The sequence below is a fragment of the Eschrichtius robustus genome, chromosome 7 (assembly GCF_028021215.1).
Source record: "Eschrichtius robustus isolate mEscRob2 chromosome 7, mEscRob2.pri, whole genome shotgun sequence".
NCBI classification, from domain to species: Eukaryota; Metazoa; Chordata; class Mammalia; order Artiodactyla; family Eschrichtiidae; genus Eschrichtius; species Eschrichtius robustus.
The window spans coordinates 121,761,879-121,785,824 of record NC_090830.1 but is presented as its reverse complement, the minus strand read 5'-3'; the positions used below and the strand labels follow the sequence as shown (position 1 = coordinate 121,785,824).

At 34.9% G+C, this 23,946-nt stretch overlaps 1 protein-coding gene across 9 annotated transcripts in view; it reads right to left on the bottom strand.

Annotated features, from left to right (window-relative positions):
* Window positions 1-23,946, bottom strand: part of VTI1A (vesicle transport through interaction with t-SNAREs 1A) — a 346,106-nt gene that overhangs the window by 275,218 nt on the left and 46,942 nt on the right. For 6 of the 9 annotated variants that reach the window (XM_068548556.1, XM_068548560.1, XM_068548563.1 and 3 more), the window contains exons 4-5: window positions 8,664-8,741; window positions 2,207-2,227 (exon numbers count right to left, since the gene is read on the bottom strand). In XM_068548556.1, the coding sequence (XP_068404657.1) occupies window positions 2,207-2,227; window positions 8,664-8,741 (99 nt within the window). The remainder of the gene's footprint in view (window positions 1-2,206; window positions 2,228-8,663; window positions 8,742-23,946) is intronic. The other 3 variants (XM_068548558.1, XM_068548559.1, XM_068548564.1) reach the window with 1 other exon arrangement.

Genomic DNA, 23,946 nt, shown 5'->3' with positions numbered 1-23,946 from the left:
TTCAACTTGCCCCCACACTCCATCCCAAACTCATTCTCTCACCCTCTTCTCAGCCCTTTTCAAAGCAGGTAAGTGAAGCTGTGCAGAAGCTTCAGACACAGCTCCACTTGTGTGAGGAGCTGTGCAACATGGAGAGCTGGAGATGCAGGATTCAAACAGAGAGCTCGGCAGAGCCAACACCAGTTCAGCTCCCTATGCACTACCAGCCTGCCTCCAAGGATGCTCTGTTTCCAGAACTGAGCCCCAAAAAGAGCATCACAAGGAACAGATGGGGCATACTTCGTTTCCAAACACAATGAAACACCCTATTTTGAAGCAGAGGAGTGTTTGCCTTCTTAGGATAGATGCAAGGAAGAAATCTGGGGTACATTCACTGTTTGATTACTCTGAGGATCCTGGCTGAGAAACAATCACTTTGGAGCAAACCATTTACCAACAGTGTCATCACCATAACCTATTCTATAAATATCAGTGCTGCACCCATATCAAAGACTGTTAAAAGAATATTTCAGAGTATACTATTCTGTTAGTTGAGTGATCTAACTCTTCCAAGTACAAGTCCATCTCAGGTTACAGTTTCGGAAACATGCATTCCAGGAGCATAACTGATAAAACTGTTGCTATAGGCACAACAAAGGAATTAAGCCATACAACGATGACGAAACATATTTTAAAAGAAATGCAGATGTGATGTTTTCAGCTTATAGAATTAAGATTACTAAATCCATACAATTCAGCTTAAAACTAAATCTTCTGTCAACGATGCTGATGGTACTAAGGCACAAGGGTTTATTAATTATATTCACGGCTAAATTCAGGGCCAAGAGCTTTATGTAGTTTCTGCATACAGTGGTTTTCAAGTCTATTGTTGGTTGCATTAACATTTGAAAATTCAGATTCTTCACCTAAGCCTGAGCATATGCAAACACATACAAGCAGTTTGTCTTGCAGAAGAATAATGTTGACATATCACTCACATCAAAACCGCGATTGATAATATTCATTTAGTGTATACATCTGCTTCCATGCAGGGAAGATAAAAAAAAAAAAAACCACAAAAAGGTTGGAGGATGAGGGTTTTGTGTATTTTCACCCTTCATTTTATATATCATTATTACTTTTACTGAGAAGACATCACTAATGCATCTTAAATCAGAAGAGCTGTTGAAAACCACTCTCTACAAACCTCTAAATTAGCATTCACATCACCTAGAGAATGATGACATACCAATTAAAAAAAACTTCTGGGAAAATCTCAATCAATGCAGCCAATCTAAACTTGAAAATAATTCACAGGACTCTGATAATTATAAGCAATTAGACAATTTTTAAATTGCAATATGGGCCATTATTTTATGCCCTAATATAAAAGTAACAAAATTCAATCCCACTAAGTAAAAAATACTACTACTCTATTTCTGAAAAGAGCAAAGCATATTTGATAAGTATGGTCTAATTTAAAAAAATATACAGAATCATTCAGCATCCCTCATTGATACAGGGATAAAATTATCAACATTGTTGTAAATATTTGCTCGGCCACAAAAAAAGTCTGAAGCTGCATTATGAAACAGACCAGCAAACTCAGAAAAGTGAGAACTCACTTGGGTGCTATTTCCTACAAAAAGGAAAGTGTTTAACAATGAGGAGAGCTTTAGCTATTCTTAGGTATCTGTGTGCACAGACTAGTAGGGTATTTATAACATACGTGTGTTTCCTCAAAAGGATAATAGATTCATGATATCTAATGTTGAACCTAAGAATTTTGGTTGAGAGAAAGGAGTTTTTTTAAAAACAGTTTTTAGTAAAATAAATCAGAATGTCAGGAAAAAATGTTTAATCACATTGACTTCCTTGAGAAACCAATACGAATAAAACAAAACTGAAGTCAGTCTACATTAAAACTACGCTTGGGTATAGTTTTAAGATATTCCTTTATTTTTCCTCCCTTTTTTGGTCTTTAAAATCTGAATTTTCTTCCAAAGCTGGCAAACAACAATGATCATTGTGATAAGCATGATGAGGATGTACTTGTTTTTTTAAAGAGAGCAGAGAACATTTCTAGCAATATAATCAATACTTTTGCTATGTGTAGATTTTCCTGGAAAAACACACCCGAAGATTTTACTTCAGATTTAGAAACTCAATTTTATAGGGAAAAGCAGAATTTTTTTTTTTTTTAAAAAGCAAGCTAGGAAGTACTCACCTCTTCACGTAATTTTATCAACTGCAACATGAATGCACAAAAAAAAAGATAAAAAGGAGAGAAATGGCAGGAAAGAAAGATCAGTTGTGTGACAGGATACAGAATTAACATTGACAATTTATCTGTTTACATGTTTAGCATTTAAAAATCACAGACAAACACATTAAAAGAACCTAAACATAGACTACATGCAGAGTTTTTTGAACGAATAAAGATCACTTTCTCACACTGTCACATTAAACAAAGAGAATAGTGTGAAATTCTCTTTTAAAGTACATCTAAGACACCATCATGAAATAAAGGGGAACGACTTCATAGAAGTCTATATTATAAAGAAAGAAAACAAGTTTACTGTTCTTCTCTTCTAAGAATGCACCACTGAAGAGGTTTTGTATTTACAAGTTTTCAGGATGTTTCTCTATTTTGAATCTTGACAACTGCTTTCAGGTTTTACCTCCAAATGAAAATGATTAATAGTTCATGCTTTTGTCCCAATAAGTATTTTAAAACAACAAACTGTTATGCTAATGTCATACTTGTACCCACTCTAGTAATAGGATCACCTTTGGAAGTAACATTATGTTAATAGGGAATAAAGCATGCCAGGATAGATAATATTTAGGACGCAGTATCAGAAAATATTTCACCATCCTTAGAAATACTGCGTGTATCAGAGTTGATTTCTAGGTTTTTGTTTTGCTTAAGAGGCTACTGCAATCACACGGTGTTTTTATTTAAATTTTTGAAGTTTCTTCACTTTTCAATTTTATTCATCTTGTAAACTGGGCCATTTCAAAGCAATGAGCTCTCTCACTTCATTTGTACTGCAGTCTCTTTTCACCGAAGTCAAACCCCAAACCACTCTTTACCTGTTAGTAAACTCTTCTATAATAACATTTTGATTCTCCTCTGTAGAATATTCATTTGTCTTAAATATAACAGATAAAACAAGTTGTTTAATTCTTTAGAAACTAGAAAATGGATATAACCATATATCTGGTTCACTCTGTGTGTGTGTGTGTGTGTGTGTGTGTGGAAGAGAGAGAGAGAGAGAGACAGAGACAGAGACAGAGACAGAGACAGTACTGTATTCTAAACCACAAATATCATTGTATAGTTGAGGTGTCTGCCATAGTTTCTACAGTGAATAAAAACTGAAACCTATGCTGTAAGAGACTATAAACCACATTCTAAGTCTGAAATTTGCATCCTCAGCAATTCAGGTCTACAACTGATAATTTTTAAGTATCCAAATATCTGTAACATCTGTTATAACACTTGACATATGCAGGCCAATAAATTAAAGTATTGCTTTGGGAGAAACATGCCATGAATTGCTCACTATAAGTCTTTCTAAAAGTATCATGTTTACGATAACCCAGATTTCTCAATGCTTAATGCTGTTTTTGTCTCCAATTCAAGGAAGGCAATATGCATTCCAGCTTACTCTGTTATTTCTATTTGTTATTTGAAAAGTACTTCAAGTACAAAAGAATGAGATTTCAAATCTGTTATGAAACTTATAAAAAGGGTACAGAATCTATTATATAATACCTCACAGTGCATTTACTGAAAAAGAAACTTTCAATGTCACTCTTCCAAAAATATATATGAAGTTGTCATTACTTGTAATTAATACACTCATTATCTCAGCAACCACTGAGTGTATGAGTCAAGCACCTCATCATTTCATGTGAAAAGTTACAATTCTTCCCCAGAAGAAGTAAAATTCTAAGCTAAGATACCTGGCCTATCATATATCGGAATCTTTCTCTTTGCTATCCAAACATCATGGGAGAAAAAGGCAAACATTAACTCTCAGAAAGAGCTGATCTTGGAATTGATCGCACAGCTATTTCTTCTTTCTGGGGGCACCATTCTTCAGTTGACTATGATACTTAAAGGGCCAAAGTTTAAAACTACTCTTCAGCAATAGAGACCATTTGGGCCATACCACCCTGCCATAATCAATGAGTGTTTAAAAATGCTACCCATTTGTTTTTTCAATAGGTTCCAAACAAAAAACGTTCTATCTTGTTTGTGCTGCATGGCTGCATCCAAGCTTTACACCGGATTTGTAGCTAAGCTAGGTAATGGGAGGGTTTTTAATCTTTATCTTTTTTTTTTTTTTTTTTTTTAGTTCGAGAGTTTTCACTCAAGTAAACAAAAGATGGTCTATTTTTGAAAATTAACAATGCTTAGACTAGACTGGAAGCAGTGATTTCGTATTTTATCGAGTTACTAGCTCCGTTATAGGCGATATGAAAGTGTGCCATGCCACCATGTTGAGTTATGATAATCAACATCTTTTTTGAAACAAAGATTTTCTCCCAATGCAGAATTTGATACAAGAGGTAATCTGTTCCTTTGTGGGCTGAAAAAATCTGGTTTACGCTGGTTTGAACCAGTGGAATCTCTTGTGGTTAAGCTTTCTGCTGTGACTAAAATCAAAACTGCACGGCAGAGCATGTGAGGGTTCATGCGCGCGCGCCTCTGTATGTGAGGGACGTCACGTGACTCCCAGAACTACCGAATTTTTTTTTTTAAAGCTGATAACGCGACTGCCGTCTCTGTCCGCATACAGATAACGAATAAATGCTGAACTCTATTAAACGCCCTTTACACATTATCGTGGGTCGAACACACAATTTTCTGAACTTATGATGACAGTCTATTTATTCTGCTATAAACCCTCAGCACGTAACGAACAGATTTGTGCCTGGTAATGATCTGCTCTGCCAGGGCTATATGAAATGATACCGACCTTCTTTAGATCTTGGGGAATTAAATTGACCGACTTCACCCCCTGGTCTGTAGCTGAAGTTTGACACACTTTATGCACAGCAAGCCCAAATCGGAACTTAAGAGAACCTCGCATTAAAAAATTAAGCAATCATATCTGGTGAATATTGCTTTACCACAAAAATGTCTGCACGTTTAGAAATATCCTACTCTTTATATCTTTTTTTGAACCTTCTATTTAGGATTTACTCAAATTTCATTTGTTCAGATTTATTCACTGATCAATGTAATTTTGCAGATGGAAACTGAGACACTATTAGGTTTCAAAATGGGGAACATTTGCCCCATTATCATACTCCACTATGAAGGGGGTTTAATTCTGTAAGATTCTTTTTTTATTTTTTTTCCCTTTTCTGAGAACCGTTTTCATGAAACTAAATTGAGTTAACAATTACTTAAGTTTCCACTCTAAATACAGCTTCACTACATTTCAAGAACTCTTTCTAAAAATTAAAATGTCACATGCAATGGAAAATCTGATATGTTAAAAGAATAGAATGATAATGCCTAAGACAATAGCCCTTGGAAAGACCCAACAATACACGAATGTGCAAAGTAGGTAATTTTGTCCCTTCTCTGTAAATCACAGATGAGCTATATTTGATTGCATGCAATGGATATAATAGAAATGAATTTATACAAAGCAATTAATTTGGAATTAAATAAAAATGTGTACTGTATAAAGGACATTAAAATGCATTTGAAAATTCTTAATTTTTGAAATTTTAACAATTATAATCATGGCAAAAATGTTTACATATTTAAGAGTAAATTAATATACTTTATAGTTAATTGGCAGATCATAATTATGTATATTAACAGCCAGGTTTCAGATGCCTAAAAAAATGCATTATAAATTGGCAGAATGAGAAATAAGAGCTATGGCATTCACATTTGTCTGAATCCATAAAGAAGTCACTATAGGGAGGATGTGGATATTGCATCAAAAATAACTAAATAGCTAGTACTTAGTTCATTTTATCTATTTGCAGCCTTTGCTATTAATTCTTTATCCTTTTCCTTTTCTGACCTATAATTTAAAAAAATTGATATATATCCCAATTTTAGTTAAACAAATCTTGCCATTTTTGTCTCATTTTGTTTACCTCTAAGTTTTCCCTCTATTGTTAAAAGTTTATCATACATATCACATGGCCAAAAAGTTCTGAAAATCAATTTCTCAACAATTAACTTGAAAATAAACTTATCTGTGTACAGAAAAAATATTTTTCTATAATTTACAGGTGATCCTACCCAGAAAAAGCTGTCTTCTTGGCCACTGAGCTACAAAAATTAAAATGAAGATTCAAATCTTTTCTTCCTTTAAAGAAAATGCTTCTGTTTTGATTCCATAGTCTGAATGAATACTGATGCAGAATAAAGAGTTATTCTCAAGTGACCATTCCTGGTTAAGGATATGTTATAGTTTTAGGGATTTTAATCCCTATATTATGATAAAGAGCCTCAAAAATGAAACATAAAGGCTTCATTATGATATGGAAATTTTGCTACATTTGGTAACAAAATATCCAAAAAGTTAAGTGTCGTCTCTTTGAACTTTCAAATCTGATTCAAATTTTAGACTGAAAAGTTCACATAAGTAATAATCTAACAGTTTCACAGTCTCATGACTATAATTCATCATACTCTATTTATTGAAGTGACAGCTCCTTACAACTAAACTTCAGGCTCTCCAAGCACTTTCAGAATTTGTAAGTTTGATTTACAGAAGTCCAGGGGAAATCTCTGAGTAATCACTTTAAAGTGACAGGAATATAATTGGAGAAATTCAGAAAATATGAACTCAATCTATTTTTGTGGAATATTTTTCTTTAGGCGTTAAAAAAAAGTCATTCTTATATGTATATAAGGCAAATGTTCTAGGCACATAAAATGTCCATTAAGAGAAGGGAACATGCTTCAAAAAAAAAAAAAAAAAAGGATCCCTGTCACAGTACTACAACATCCATTACAATAAAGGAGTCTGAGTTAGAAACACCCCGTTCCTTTCTATTTCCTCTGTATTAGGCAGTAGTTTCAAATGAGGGAAAGAGCTGTAGCTTTTTAAAGAATTGACATGGGGACTATGCATTCACTTTTTTTTTTTTGCAAAAAAATATAATTTTTTTGCAGTAAAGATACAAAATAAAACTATGATTCACTCAAGAGGTATGAGCAATCTAAATCTCACTTAAAATAGGAAGAAAAAATGTTTTGCTCTCATCCTCACATTATTTAATCTATTATATGTAAAACTCTTTTATCACATCACGCTTTTGTGTTTAATGTGCTCCTTATTTTTTTTTCCCTTAGCTATTCTCACATTTCAATCAGGGAAGCTGAAATCCCAAGTCAAATCTTAATGTGTTTACATGTCTGAACTCAAGCCGATAACATCCAAATAGTGAAGGAGGTAAGATCTTTCCAAAAACAAACACAATCAGCTCAGTGATTCCTCTCCTTTTTTGGGGGGTGGACAGATGGGGGCCTTAATCACATAAGCAACAACCCTGTTTACAATATTAACATTTTAGTGGATAGTAATATAATTTCAGCATATATAAACTTATACTCTATTTGAAACGGTAAATACTATTATGCAATTTTTATAATGATATCAATATATTATGTTTTAGTATCTTATTAAAATTTTGGTTTACTCAATGAATGGTTTATGTTCATTTTTATTTAGACAGAGTAGAGACTTTTACTAGACCTGCCAAAGTAACATTAATAAACACGTTCAGGTCTTGCTTCTGAAGTTCCCTATCATTTATTTTCTTTAAAAGTGTCAAAGAGAATCAGTCACTAGGACTGTTTGAGACATTTTTAAAATCATCTCTACTCTGAGGTTCTTGAAACATTTTTTTAAAGTCATATATATTATCTACATGAATTCATGAAATCTGCAGTATTAATTCAAAGAAAGAAGTGGGACATTAATTAGACTCATGACACTACTGTGTGATCCAGTGAGAACTGACAGCCAAGTTGTAAGGCCTCTTTAAGAAGAAATTATATCTTAATTTTTTTGCCTGTGCAGATCTTAAACTGCAAAGACTTTTCCTTTTCCTATTACTACTGCTACCACTATCATCATCATCATCATCTTCTTCATTATTTGACAGGGGCAGGACCTTTCTGTGAGTATCCAAGTTCCACACTGGTGCTTACAATTTGCATTTTGGTGAATGTATTTTTAAGAAGCTACACAATAGGAGACTGAGCTGCCCTGTCGAATTTTGAAAGCTTACTTTCATTTGTTTTGCTGCAAGTGTTGATTTAATTATACTGCATTATTATCAAAGCTGCATTATGTACTTTTTTTATTCCTTTTACATGTGTTTGAGGTGAGGACCTTGGCTTTGTCTGCAAACAGTGTGTTTCAAGTTATTCCTTAAGTACTAAATAATAAAGAAAAGAGAAGAAAAGATTTTTTAAAAAGATAGCAGACAGTGATCACAAGGTAAAGGGTTAAATGTAAGATCTCCAAGAAACATTTTGAAGTTGATTAAGACTCCAGCTTTGCATTAAACAGTATCGCTTCCACATGAGTTGCTGCTAATACTGTTACGGAGCAGCTTGAGAGCCCAGTGCGCCAGTGACCTCCTTCACCCTCCAGCCACCCACCGGGCCTTCCTGATTAGCATTCTACCTGGTTCTCTGAGGAATTCCCATCATCCCCTAGGAGCTCATTCCGTACTTCGTCACTGTAGGCAATCCGTGACCTTTTCTATAAAACAAAACAAAAAGGGAGAGAGCAAGATGAACGTTAGAAAGTAAAGGCTTCGAAGCAGTACTGGTATCAACGCTGATCATCTCAAACCTCGAGAGCCCCCTAATGGAAACCTATTTGCTCAAATGTGCAAACCAAAGTTGTGCAAAGTTCTTGAACTTGAGGAGTTTAATGTAAATTAGAAGTTTTTTCAAATGCCAGTAATGGAAGAAAACTCTGCATTGTGTAAGTACTCTATTAATATTCACAAACGGATCAGAACTGATATGTTATTCCGTGCAGAGTCATTCAAATCAGACCACAAAGCTAAAGGAAATACAACTATACAGCTGTATATCTGCAACACTCACCAGATTGTAATTAAAACAAGAGTATAGGGGGTCTTTAATATTGTGGCAGGAAATGGACTCTACAATATAGGTCTTTTAAAATCTCTAATTCTAGGATAATATTATATCTCCAACTATACACTGGAATGCCTGGAAAACAGCATATCCCTATTTCTTTCATTATTGTGATGTTACTAACCAGAATTTAAAAGCACATGCCGTTTCCTAACAATAATTTAAATGTCTCCAAGTCCTCTATAAAAATGGCCTAAGGAAAAGTAGTGGGAGTGTGTGTATGTGTACATCTGGTAAAACAAATTAAATTTCCCAATCCCAGTAAATAAAGGCAAGTAGGCTATGAGCCAGCTTTTCACAATTCCAATAAATAAAGACAAGCAGGCTATGGATCAATTTTTCACACACTGAAATTTTGTTTTACAAGAAATCTACCTTTACCTGTAAAGTCAGAGGGACATGTCTGCAAGCAATTCATGAATTATCTAAACATGCACACATCTGGAAAAGCTAAAAAGCTCTGAAAATTAGTTGTGAAGCTAGAGTGCCATCCTCAGATCCTACTTCAGCATCACTATTTCAGACCCAAATGCCGATTTACAGATTACTTTGCTGCCTTTTCTGCTTCTGAATTAACTAAGCAAAAACAGTCAATTAAAAAATGGCAGTTGGGAAACAGTAATCTTTTCCCACTTGGGGTCTACAGTTTAGCACTTAATATTTCTTACCTGCTCAACTGTGATATGAAAAATTATTGTAGTTTAAAAGGACTATCCATAATCCGTGAGCAGAAGTCAACAAGATTTTTAATTAGATTTTTAAACCAGTGAATGAGTAACACTGCTTTGCCACATAGAGATCATAATATCTTAAACATAAAATCCTACTATATTAGACTTTAAAAGGACTTTTGACAAGAAAAACGAATAGATTTTAAATCATTTTAAAGTTGCCTTTCTCAATTGGGGTTCTTTTTCTGAACCACAAAATACAGAAAATGATTTCAGTGACTATTTTCTCAATTCTCCCAAAGATGGGACATGAGAGAGAGTTTAGTTCATTACATGGAATAGAAACTTTAGGGTATTAAGGCTTAACTCTCTGGCAGAATCCAGTTGAAAAGGGCTGAATGGGGTATAAATAAAAATAAATAAACCTAGACATCCTTTTATTTTTTTAGAGAAAAAAAGATCAGTCTCGTGGAATTCTAAAGGTAGCTTTGGTTAAACTGAGACTAGAACTCTGTGGTCCTGACTTACAGCTCAGCACTCATTCTACCGCACAAAATTTCCTCCTCATTCTATTACCCTCTGAATACTCTCAGGAAAAAAAATATAAAAATTGCAAAATGTTGCAAAGGAGATGGTGGTATCCCCTCCTGCCCTAAGTCTCTACCCCAAGCTCCCCTTCCTTGCTACAAATGTGTATCTCATACTCTGGCAGTAGATAAATGAAACCAACCATGTTGCAGAAAGGACAAAATAGAAGTTAGGTCATTAGACTGACGTCAGTAATGACATCTATATCAGATGTCTTAACTATTCAGGAGTGATCCAACTCATTCATTTTTGAATATGGCAGACTTCTTACCACCACAAACAGCAGATATTAGGTTGGCTTCTCTTATAGTATTTACTGAAGCTACTATTAGTTAGCTATTTCTATTGACTTCATATCGTACTGAAAAATGCTAAATTACAAGGACAGTACACTTCATGGCCTTACCACAATATTTCAATCAAGCCAAACCTTTCTTTTGCCCATTTGGAGCTCCTCGCTACGGTAGTTTCAAACTAGCTAGCAAAAGTATTTTACAGCATTAAAGGAAATGAGAACCTTTAAACAGGCTGTGGTATCAGAGCTGCCTTTTTAATTATTCATTTCATCACTATGGGGGACTAAAACATTCCACAGTATGCAAGAATATCATATGGAGATTGTTTTTATTTTCCCCTTTTTTACCAAAATACCAACAAATTGGCATAGATTGTTTAATTACATTATATTCTTATTTTGATTTGATGTACTTCAAAAGAAGAAGAAAATTATAAACATGTATCCCTAAATATCTAATCTTGTTTTGGTTAGAATCCATTGCTTTTAAAAACCAGCAATTAAGGGTGTACATGCTCAGCAACAGAGAACTAAAGATTTATCCACAGTTGAAGGGTGGTCCCTATAAATGTCATTCTTTACCATTGGGATGGTTAAAACTGCTCACTGGGATGGCTTTCTGGATGTAATTAAGCAAATGATATGCTGAGTTTATAAAATGTTCTCTGATAGGACTGACTTCCCTTAAAATGTTCTTCTGATAGATTGAAAAGACAACTCATTTCAAATATCAGAAATAGTTCCTCATGAAAATGACACAGCTAATGCTGAAAACTGAACTCTTTACACTCAAGTATCACTTTAGAAATTTTTTTTTTAAATTAACACTTTGCTTTACTAAGAATTATATTTAAATGCATGACATTGGTATTTTCTCCTAAATTTTTATGGTTTGAAATTTTAAATAAGCTGATTTTAATCAACTGCAATTTAGCCTGCACAATCATCACTAAACTAATTGGATACCAAAAAAAGGCCAATTCCTTTGAATGACAAACTGCTTATTTTATGGAATTTTCCTCCTAAATATCAATAAAATATTTTACATTTTGTGGAATTTTTTAAAAACCTCACTCTACATTGCTAAGTACTATGTCATACTTTAATTTGGCAGACTCAAAGCTAATGAAACTGAAACACCTACTGTATCTTTATAAACCAACTAAAATATTTTTTGCTTTATTATCAACTGTATAAAATCTGTACTTTAGCCAAATGCAAGCATGAGAATTTGAGCTGGAAATGTCACACAGTCAGCTACAGTTTGAAGGAACCCAATTCATAATGCATTTTATAAATAGTTAATGACTTCTATACATAAGCTAACCAGGCAAATCAAGAAATTGTCAACATTTTTAGTCTTAGTTGTCAGTTACTACTGTCTACTGGTGCTTTATATGTGGCTTCTGGAGAAGACAGAAGCTCTCTGCAGTTTGTAATCTATTGCAATTTCAGGTCTGTACCATAAGGATGGAAAAGCTTCAACTGACAATATCTGCCACACACACACACACACACACACACACACACACACACACACACAGTTAAATACAAGGACATTTCTCACTTTTAGTTGTGTGTTTTTGTAAAGTTTATTCCTTCTAACTTATATGCTTAGGTAGACGAGACACAGTTGGACAGAGAAATCTACAGACCATATATGAACCATAAAAAAAATGACAAATTAACAACTGATTGTTATCCCTAAGACATGATGCACAAAATTTCAATGGTTATTTTAAACTGACGACAAAAGTGAGTCTTTGGTTATGAAAGCAAGAATTTCAGACTCCAAGCAGTTTTTTACTTGATGAACAGAACGTCTGCATACTGATTGGCTGATTCTCTTAAAGCCAAGTTCAAACAGATACACTTGCTCAGTTCTCTCTGGAAATTTGGCTTGAAACAATCTATCTACTTGACCTTAACATTTCCCAACTGAACTGAATGTGTTCCCGGACAGGCACTGCTAAACTAGAAACAAAATGAATTAACTTCGTTTAAACTAATTAAGAACTGTAATCTGTGTACCATCTCCTGTAAGATTCTACATGTGAAACAGGGTATAGGTAACCAGAATGAGGATTCTAGCACCCACCACTAGCATAAGCATAACAATGAAGTTGGTTTATTACTAGAGCATATATGAGAATTTAATTTCCATGGCGTGCACATGGCAAAGCAATTGCTTAAATTGCCTCACCTGGGAATTTAATACAATGTTATCATCAGACCAGCCACACTGTAAATAGATTTATAATGCTTTCCATGTGCTGCACTCTGTTGCATATGAATTAAGTAGTGATCTGGTATTACAATAAAATCAGCAAGTTCCCACACCTGGCAGACAGGATATTTCACTAAATTAATACCCATACAGCTACATCACAAGGCATGGGAGAGGAAACAATCTCTAAGGCATTCGATTTGAGTTTTACATGGGAGGCAAACACTCCAGGGTTATGAAGAATGTTACTATGTTGAATGGGCTGTTTAAGACAACATCTGTATTACAGAATTAAGACTTTCTCATTCCCATTCAATTTTGGCCTGATTTTCTTCATTCAGTACTTTAATTACTAATCAGCAATCTGCAACATTCACAAACACTAAGAAAGCCCTTTATTCTAATCTATGTGCTGCAGACAGCCAAATAATTGATACTAAGTGCAGTATGGTTTTGGTAAGGAATGAAAGAACAGCTTGTCGTACTTCCTAATCAAATTGGTCTATAGAAGAAATGGTTAATAGACTTCTCCATAGGTCTAAAACAAATTACCCAGTCTGGCCAGACTTTTCCATTGCTTCTACCATGTCTTTCAGTCTCCATATATTTAATAACGCCCCAGGTTACCAGGTGACACACCTATTAAAAACTGTTATGCTTTCATAGCCAAAGAATTTAACAACTCTAAAGAATTTAACTGCTCCTGTTATAATTTGGGATAGCTACAGAATACCGTGAAATTATATTTGTTAGCTAGTCATATAGTTGCTGGTACTCATTTCTTACCTAATTTTATCTGGTTCTAATTAAATAATATCATACTTCCGTAATACCCAGATGGCATTTTCTAAAAAGCATCTATCTTTGGAACAAGGCATTCCATTTTTAACCTTACTTCTATTTCTTTGCTGGTGATTTCAGCTTTTCATCTTCACTCTACCCCTGACCCAGGACTTAAAAAGCCTCATCAATCCAGGACAGGAAACTTAAATTTCAGAGAAAAAAATAAAATGGAATTTATAAAATTTTGTTTATGACCGTGTTCTCTGTGCTGTAGTAATTTCTAGCAAATAGCAATTTAAGATTAAAACATACCATACTACATGATAGAGGTAAAGGTAAAGTAAACTGTTAGGTAAATGTTTGATCCTTGGAAAGTTGTTAGGATGACAAAGCACAGGGCACTGAGTGAAAAGAACAGAAGTAACATTTCAGTATGTGATCTTGGTCAAAATTAAGTTTTCTGAACATCAGTTCCCTCAATCTCTAAAAAAGTGGTGACAATATTTATTTCCCAGGGCTTTTGTGAGGATTTAAATATTATAAACAAATGGAAGCCTATCATAATACCTTGGATGTGATGACCCTGCAAAGGATGTTCAACTAAATATTAGTTGATAATATTGGAAAGGATACAATAAAACCAGTACACATACATGACTGAGAGTATAAATTAGTGCATCTTTCGTTGAAAATGATTTGCCAATATATACCAAAAGTTGCTTTAAAAAATTCTATTATTTCATCCAGTAATTCTACTACTACATTGTTTTGCCCAATTTCCTATTTTATGGTTCCACAATTTTTGGATGACTTTCAATGATAAAAAACTTTCCTGCATTTCTTTAATGCTATCAGAGAAAGTAACTTCCAATCTGTTTCTTCTAAGTAGTCATTCCACTAAACATGGCTTGCTCTTGCTCAAGGGACTGTTTAGAGTTAAAGGTCAAACTCATTCACTGGAAAGTGCACATGCCACATGTCACCAATACTGTAGCGTTAATAAAGGGAAAGCACACTTTCTATCTTTCATAAACTCATGGCCAATGGACCATATGCAAGCCACCAGAGAGAAAATACTAACACGCCCTGCTGCTAGGCTACCAGCAGTTGGAAAAGCAGGTTACCGTGCGAACACTAAAATAACCCATTGCTCTTGAGTATGTAATACCAGAAATTTTTTTCAAAAAAGTACAATTACAAATGTCTTTCTATTATAATCATTCTTATTTACTATTTTTGCTTGTACTTTCAAAACATTTTATGTGTTTGAAATGGATAGTTATGTTTTGGCTATAAATAATAAGATAAATCATACCACATTTTCTCCTAATTATTTTTTTAAATTTAGCTTTAATATCACATGTGAATATTTATTTCCATATGATGAGGTTATATCTGTATATATACACATATAGACTCATACAAACCCATATGCAATCCATATGGAATGACTCTATTTATGTTTCACAATGCTAGAATAGACTTTTATTTATACTAGGAACTCTGACCACATTGCCACTACATCATTTAATGATTTGCAAAACAGAGAGCCCAGAAATGATGTAACTGCACTTCTTCGTTTCCTCCTCCAGCATTTCTAAACTTACGCCTGAAATTTAACATTAGTGCTTCAAAATGCAACCTGAGTTACTTAGAATCATGGCCCCACTTGCTTGCATATGTTTATAGTTTACAACTTTGACGCTGCTATTGAACATAGTGTGTCTGTGTCTTATATCATGTTAGTTTGTCAATCAATAATTAAGTTACTTCATTCAGAAAATCAGCTCATGATAGAATGTCCAGATGTTGTTGTCAACATCTGGAACAGTGTAAGTATGCAGTAGAGGAAGTCTAATTCTTTACAGTCTTTCTGAATATAAAATAACTCCACAGACTGTACTTGAAATAATCAAAATGTCAAAATGTTCATTATTTTGTTTGATAATGATATATAAATACCCTATACATTCCCACTGGAAAATGATACTCTGATAAATGAATGCTATATAACAGATGCTTTATTTATATTTTTAAAAGAATTACTGAAATAAAGTATGTAGATTTATATAATTAATTTGTATCTAGGTTTCCCTATGTAATCTGCCTAGCATTAGGAAGGAAAAGTGATTCATTCATTGAAAATCCATCCACAGTCGTAGTTTCAAGTGATCCAGACATCCAAGAACAAATGATCTTGAGGATTCTATGTCACTGTCACTGAGGATATCACGTAAATGACAGAATCTGATAGTTGACAGTGACATGCAGCATCATCTAAACCAGCCTGCTAACATAGAGATGAGAGGTTCCAAGCCAGATGGGCGATCTACGCAAGGCCACACACCCGGGAAAGACCTGGCAGAAGAAGGACAGAATCCGTCTCCCAATGCCAGTGCTCTTTTCACTTTACCAGACCACCAAGACAGGCTGGGGGTGTCGTATCACTCATTCCCCAGGGCAAGGTTGGCTGTACCATTCACCTAGTTCTATGAATGTATCATCAGCTATAAAGTTGATTAGTCTGTAGATTTTGTTTCTTGTCACCCTCCTCCAAAACAAACAAACAAACAAACCTTTACTTATACTTTGTTGTTAACATCTGGAATATTGACAACAATAAATTTGAAAGTCCAAGGGTGACACGTGCTTAAGGCAGAATGTTTTATTTGATAGAACAAAGTGTCTAATCTCAGTTGGTGAGTCACAACCACACCTATGGGTGTAACTGAGATACGTGTCAAGACGAATCTTCAAAGGCTACATCATAAAGCAACAATAATTTACCCTCATGGCAGGAGAGGAACCACACCAGTTATTAAGATGTGCTAAGAATTATCTGCTTACCCGTGAGATCTGGTGACTCCCGATTTATCTACTCTGAAATTCTAGCTTGGAACCAGCCATCTCATAAGCAAACAATTTTTACAATATTTTTTTTCTTGGTACTTACTTTTGGACCCATGTTGTGAGAGATTCTTCATTAAAGAATATGCTGTGTTACCTTGAGTTTACAGTGCTCATAATTCAGAGGTGTACACTATACCTTTTAATGCTTTATGAATATAGCCAATATAACTGTGATGCTTAGCCAATAAAACAAAACTATTTTAGCCCAAATTCTCTACAGAAATATTTTGAAGATTACTTCTATACCTGGGTGACCCAAAACTATAAAATATGATTAAGTAAATATAAATATTCATACCTGATTCATAAACATGTTGTGAATCTAAAAGATTCTCCATTTTCAGTTGAACAGAATAAAATCCTGCCTACTGAGGGGCTTTGCTTCATCAAGTAAATGTTCTTTCTCTTCTATCTTCAATGTGTCACTCTCTACTGGTTCTTCCCTTTAAGAATACAAACATTTTTAAGTGTACCCCAACTTTCAATATTTTAAAAGGTTATTTTACCCTATACTACACTCCCCAGCTAATGCCCAACTGCTCTTTATTCTTCCTTTCCTAGCCAAGCTTCTCGAAAGAGTATACTACAAGCACTAACTACACTTATTCATGTCCCAGCAGCTTATCAACTTCCAACAAACTGGATGTTTTCCTACCACGCCACAGGACTCCCCAGGAACACCAATGACTTCCTAGTTGACAAAATCATTTTAAAATAACTTCTTTAGAATGCTTATAGATTTCTAGAAAAGTTACAAAGATAATACAGAGAGTTCCCATATAACCTACACCTAGTTTCCCTTATTATTTTTTGATGTTAATATTATTCTTTTTTTTATTGGAGTATAGTTGTTTTACAATATTGTATTAGTTTATACTATACAGCAAAGTGAATCAGCTATACGTATACATGTATCCCCTCTTTTTTGTATTTCCTTCTCACTTAGGTCACCACAGAGCATTGAGTAGAGTTCCCTGTGCTATACAGTAGGTCCTCATTAGTTGTCTATTTTATACATGGTATCAATAGTGTATATGTGTCAATCCCAATCTCCCAATTCATCCTACCCCCCCGCCCTTCCCCATTGGTATCCATACATTTTTCTCTACGTCTATGTCTCTTATTATTAACATCTTACATTACTGTGGTACATTCGTCATAATGAATGAATCAATTGTTCATTATTACACATTATTATAAACTGAGGTCCATACTTTTTTCAGATTTCCTTAGTACCTCGTGTTCTTTTTCTGTTCCAGGACACCATCCAATATCCCACATTACATTTAGGTGTCATGTTAGGCTCCTCTTAGCTGTGACAATTTCTCAGGCTTTCCTAGTTTCTGATGACCTTGACACTTTTGAAGAGTAGTGGTGTTCTGTAGAATGTCCCTCAATTGGGATTAGTCTGAGGTTTTCCTCATGACTAGACGGGGGTTATAAGTTTTGGGGAGGAAGACCACAGAGGCAAAGTGCTATTTTCATCAACATCATATCAAAGGTACGGACTATGAACATGATTTATCACTGTTGACGTTGACCTTGATAACCTGGCTGCGGAGATGGTTATCAGCTTTCTCCATTGTAAAGCTACTCTTTCCCTCCTTCTTGTACTGTGTGCGCTATGCACAGCCCCCACTTAAGGACTGGGGAGTTGTGCTCCACCTCCGTGAGGAAGGAGTAGCTACAGAAATTATTTGGCATGGGAGATCTGTCTATTCAATCATTAGTTGGTATCAGGATGAACTCATGGATATTTATTTTATACTTTGGCTTATAAGCCAATACTACTTCATTAATTTTGCTGCACAAATTGTACCAACTTTGGCTCCAATGGCCACTTTTCAGTCCCTTTTTCATTAGACCTCTCAATAGCATCTGACATTGTTGCCCACTTTCTCCTTAACAGTTACACCACCACCCTCCTATCCTTCTGGTCTCTCCTTCTCAGTCTCCTTCATCATAACTGCTCTCTCTGTATGCCCTGGGTCTCCATCCTTAGCCCTATTCTCACTCATCTGTTTGATCTCATCTATACCTGTTGTTCTAACCACCACCTAGAGGCTGGCAAAGACATGTTTTCTGCATAAATCTAATTCCTACTTGGTGCCTAAGATAATCAAAAGGCAGCTCAGACTTAACACAGACGAAGTGGGGCATTTTCTTTCTCCTATATGCTGCTCCTCTTCCTGTTTTCCATAATTTGAGGTATGGTGTTACCATGTACGTAGTCAACGCAGATATAATCCTAAAAATTTTCCTACTCTCTCCATTATTCTCCAAATCCAATCACCAAGCCCTATGGATTAAACCCTTATTTTTCAGAATATCTACAACTGGGGCCCTTAGCCATATTTCCAGGATGTCTGTTACCTTATGCACTAGTCCCAATTCTTTCCCCATAACTGTTGTTACCACATGTTTCATCATTCTTTTTATCTATGAATTATATTTGACAGATACTTGTATGGAAAGACTGACATGTTTTTAGGCAGAGGTAAGCCAACAGGTACAAATTCTCAGCGCCTCATCTTGGGGAGTAAAGGAGACCTTTTCAACCCTATCTGTAGCAGAATATCAAAGCTATAAAAGAATCATTGTCTAAAGATATAACTTATTTCAGAGTAGGCATGTTAAAATAGAAAGCAAATTCATTCGACAAAAGCCAATACACTATGGGAAAATGCTAAGCAGCAGACCTCTCTCCAACTTCATAAGTCAAGACCACATTTCTCTTTAATTTCAAATGTAGGCATATGTCATATCAGCTATTGTACTGTTCTCCTAAGTTAGATATTTCCCATTTTCATGATGTAGAAGCTAAAAGACCACCCTTCCAAATGAGATGATGTGCATGCACATTTCTCCTTTGTTTGTCTGATTTGTGGACCTGAGGAATATGGATTATTTCTGTTATCTGCATGAAGAAGCTCTGCTACAAGCCTGGCATTCAGTTTGCTTTTATGTCTGAGACCCCAAATTGTACCGTTAGGCAACAGAGGGCACTTATCTAGATTGACCTGTCATACAAATAGATTTTTGTCAGCCATTCAATTTGTATTGGGGGAACATGCCAACAAAAACAAAACCCAGCAATTTAAAACAACAAACCTATCCTCTACTGACAGGAACAAATTGCTTTATTTCAAATGAATAAGAATTACTATAGATCGCACATCCTGTGTGTGGGTGCTAAGAAAGAAAAATATTTTTGGAACTAATTCTGTCTAGTTTTTCTGGCAGTGGTCTAACATGAAGTAAGCACGAAATATGCTTAATACTAATAAACACACAAGAAAAAAAATGCAAACAGACAGGAATTACATGTTATCAGAGGAGAACAAGGCTTTCTAAGAAAATTCCAAGTCAAAATTCATCAGCCACATGAAAAAGTTAACATTGTGTTGCATTTTGAGTTTATTCTCTGATCTATAGTCCTTTGGGGAATGCAGGTGATGCCTCTGCCCACAACATAGTCAATCTGAGAAGTAAAACCATCACTCTCCCTGAGCCTAAATAGTCAATCTGAGAAGTAAAACCATCATTCTCCCTGAGCCTAAACTGATTCTGGCTCTGTGTCTTCAACACTCACAAAGAATAATTGAAAACTTTAGAGAACTGACCTCATCACAGTTATACCCAACCACTTCCATGTCTCAGACTATTTGGAAAAATAGTCAGAGGATCTATTATAAGTTGGTATTAATCTTAGACATTAAAGATGTTGATAAATTACATCAGTAAAGACAAAGTAATAAAATTTTCACAACTTAAAAATTACATCAATCTGCCCATCAGTATATAAAATAGTTTAATCCCCTCCCCTATGATTTTTATTTGAGTTGAATCCCGTTCCCTTTTCTATAAGCTGCATCTTCATTCTGGAACTTCTGGAGCTACTCTTTCAGTGAAATTCATTCTTAGACTAGTAGGATCAGACACTGCTGTGAAGGAAATAAGCAAACATGCAAATTCAACCCTGGGAATCCACATCGAGCTGACACAGAAAATGAACAAACATACAGATCAAAAACTTCAATTGAACCAATGTAATTTTACTAAATAGAAATCTAATTAGTTCAATTACTTAAATGCAAGCATTTACATTAGAAAATGAGTTCTCTTCAATCAAAATTATGTAACAAGAATTTAGCACTTTACAAAATTCTGTAATATGTCACATGACATAGCTATAACTTTTTATGTTGTAGCAACAGGTACTTATGTCAAGACTTTAGATTTTATTAAAGGACAATCTAAAAAAATAATAGAGTCCAGATATGACATGAAAAGGACCTCATGAATGGTAGTTAAAATAGATAACAGGACAAAAGCAAGGTAAAATATAATGCTCCAAGTGGCCTCTACATTTTGGTAAATGATAGAACTATCTGAGAAAAACTATTTTTACTTTGAAGAAAGTTATAAAATTACGTTAATTTAAAAACATGAACAGATGCATGATGTATGCAACTTACTTTCAAACAGTTCAGAAAAAAATAGACATATGTAGAGTTGAAAAGATCAATAGAGAAAGCATACAAAAATGATAAAGCAAACAGTACAAAATGTTAATAGGCAAATCTAGGTAAAGGGAATATGTATGTGCTTTGTGCTATCCTTTAAACTTTTCTGAAAGTTTGAAATTAGTTCCAAATAAAAAGTTTAAAGTGATTAAAAAGTATGAAAAAGTTAGTGGGATAAGGAGATAGAGGCTCTTGCTAAGCTAATTTTCCACAACTAGCTAATGTCTGAGATTAGCTAATGTCCAGAATAAATCCTTGATGAGATAGATAACAGCTCATGTTAAACAAAAGTATGAGACCATTACTCCTTTCAAATTCAGACTACTTAAACTGTTAATTTTTATTATGTACAATGGTGTTTGTTCTCTTTTAGTTTTTTTCAGTAACAATGCAGGATTACATTTGTTAATTTTAAATTAGCAACGTAATTTTCTTTTGTAGTTCAGCTAGTAGAATGGACTCTAAATCATACCTGGTCAGAGAAGCTCAAAGTTATCAGTTCATAATGACAGAATATTATCTACCATTTAAAATAGTTTGGCGGTAATGTACAGTTCTTTTTCCCCTTCATTTCTTTCTGAATAAAAGTGTTGAGGACAATGATTCTAAATCAGATTGCTTAACAAATAAATGATTTATTATTATTATTATTATTTTACAAAAATGCCTAGAGGATCCTAGTACAAATTTCACTGGAGTGTTTTGCACTAACTAAAGATCTTTTAGCGTGCTCTTAGGTCATGCTCTAATGTTCCTGAAGAGAACACACACTCTCACATAGTTAGACATGTGCCCACTAAACTTTGACTTGATTTGGCAATCAAGGTATTGCTGATCTGTCTAATTTTGACTGTGATAGCCCTGGACTGGGACTGAATGTAATTCCATTCTCTGAAAAGAACCCAGCCAATTCTGGCGCTCTATAAATGTGCAATAATGATAGGACCTTAGGGCTAGAAGGGACCTTGAGAGGTCCTCTAGAGTGCCTTGCTCCCTGACGTCATGGCACACTGAATGTACCTGATAAAGACCTTGGGAAGGAGATTCCTTAACCTTCACAAAGGAGGTTTACCAACAGTCACCGATTACTGTCAGGAATTGTTTCCCTAAATTAAACTTAAATCTATGGTCCTGCAGTCACACATACAGTAGAGCCCAGCCACAGCTGCTGACCACACTTGGTGTAACACTTCTTCATAGACTTGAAGACACTTAACAACTCCACAACTCTCCATGCAGGGAAAATGATCCCAGGACCTTACTTCATCTGTCTAATTTCCTAATCCTTTAATCATCTGAGGGACCCACCTCTGAATTACCTTTAGGCATGGTAACCCCAACAACACTCATAGAGATGGACATTAGTGGATTCTTCCAGATTCTACCATGAACCAAAGTGTACCCCATCTTACCATCTGTAAAGCTGAGGAGGCCACTCATTTTTCTGTTCTTTCTGATTTCTGCTCTGAATACATTTAACATTACATTATATACACGCAATGATTTTTATTTGAGTTTTAGGGCAAGTTACTATTACTCTTTTAAATTTGTTTTCTTGTCCTTTGAAAAAACAATATGATAAATTAAAAAGATCTCCAATTTGGGCAACTGACGAGCCTGGATTCAAATCCCAGGTTCGTCCTTTTCTAGTTATGATTAACAAGAAAGTTTTTGAGCCCCTGTGTAGTAGCCAAGGTAAAGTTTATAAAACAACCAATACAGTGCTTAACACATACTAGGAATTAAAGAACAATAACTGCTCTAATCATAATAATAATTATTATTGAGAATGCCAGCAAGTCTACTCTTCTAGCATATAAAACTCTGGGTTTGCCCACCTCAGCTCTTTATTCTAAGATGGCCTCACACAACTTTGCCCAACATGGCCACTTCAGTTCTGCTCCCAGTTATTTATCACCCAAACTTCTGACTATAAAGACCAGATTGCCATTCCATTCCAGTTCCTCCTTGCCCTTGGGACTCAATTTTGCCTTCCATTTTTGGTCTTTTTTCTTTTGACTCTTTTTATTTATATCTGAACTTGATTTTCTCTGCTTTGACCCTCAACGTTTTCTGAGGATTTAGGCTCCCATTCACCCATTTGCTCTCTCTAGAAGAGCAAATACTTATATATGTGATCCCAGAGAAAATCCTTGTAGATGTCATCCCAAACTCTGAAAAGGATTCAGACAGTAGTATAACATAGAACCTTCAAAGATAATGTGCTTCATTATCAGCATTTTTTTTAACAGTATGAGTTAAACTATGATTCAAATCCTAGTTTTGCTATTTATTATCTATGTGACTGAAGAGAGGGTGTCTAACCTTTCTGAGTCTCAGTCTGCATAGCTGCATAAAAGAAATGAAAAACACTTTGTTGGAATGATTAAATAGGACTTGCAAGAAGAACACAGCTGCATAAGTTAACAGGTTCCCTCTAAGTCATCACTTTTCCCTCTCCTTCCCCTCTGGGTTTGGGTAGGTGGGTGAATAACAAGAACAAATATACTCGGAATTCTCCTTTCTTGGCAAAACTAGAAAACAGATATTATTCATAGATCCCAAATTATGTGGAGAGGTGTCCCAAAGCAGATGAGATCATGCAGAGCCACTTGATGACAAAATGCCTGAAGGATAGTAAGAGGACACAACCATAGGTGAGCTCAAAAAGCACCAACTAAAATACACTTCCTAAAGATGAGGGACTCATTCTGAAGCACAAAATCTATATGCTTCGTTTGAAACAATGGCTGTGGGAAGGTGTAAGCAGGCTGCTGGCAGAAGCACTCTGGGACACA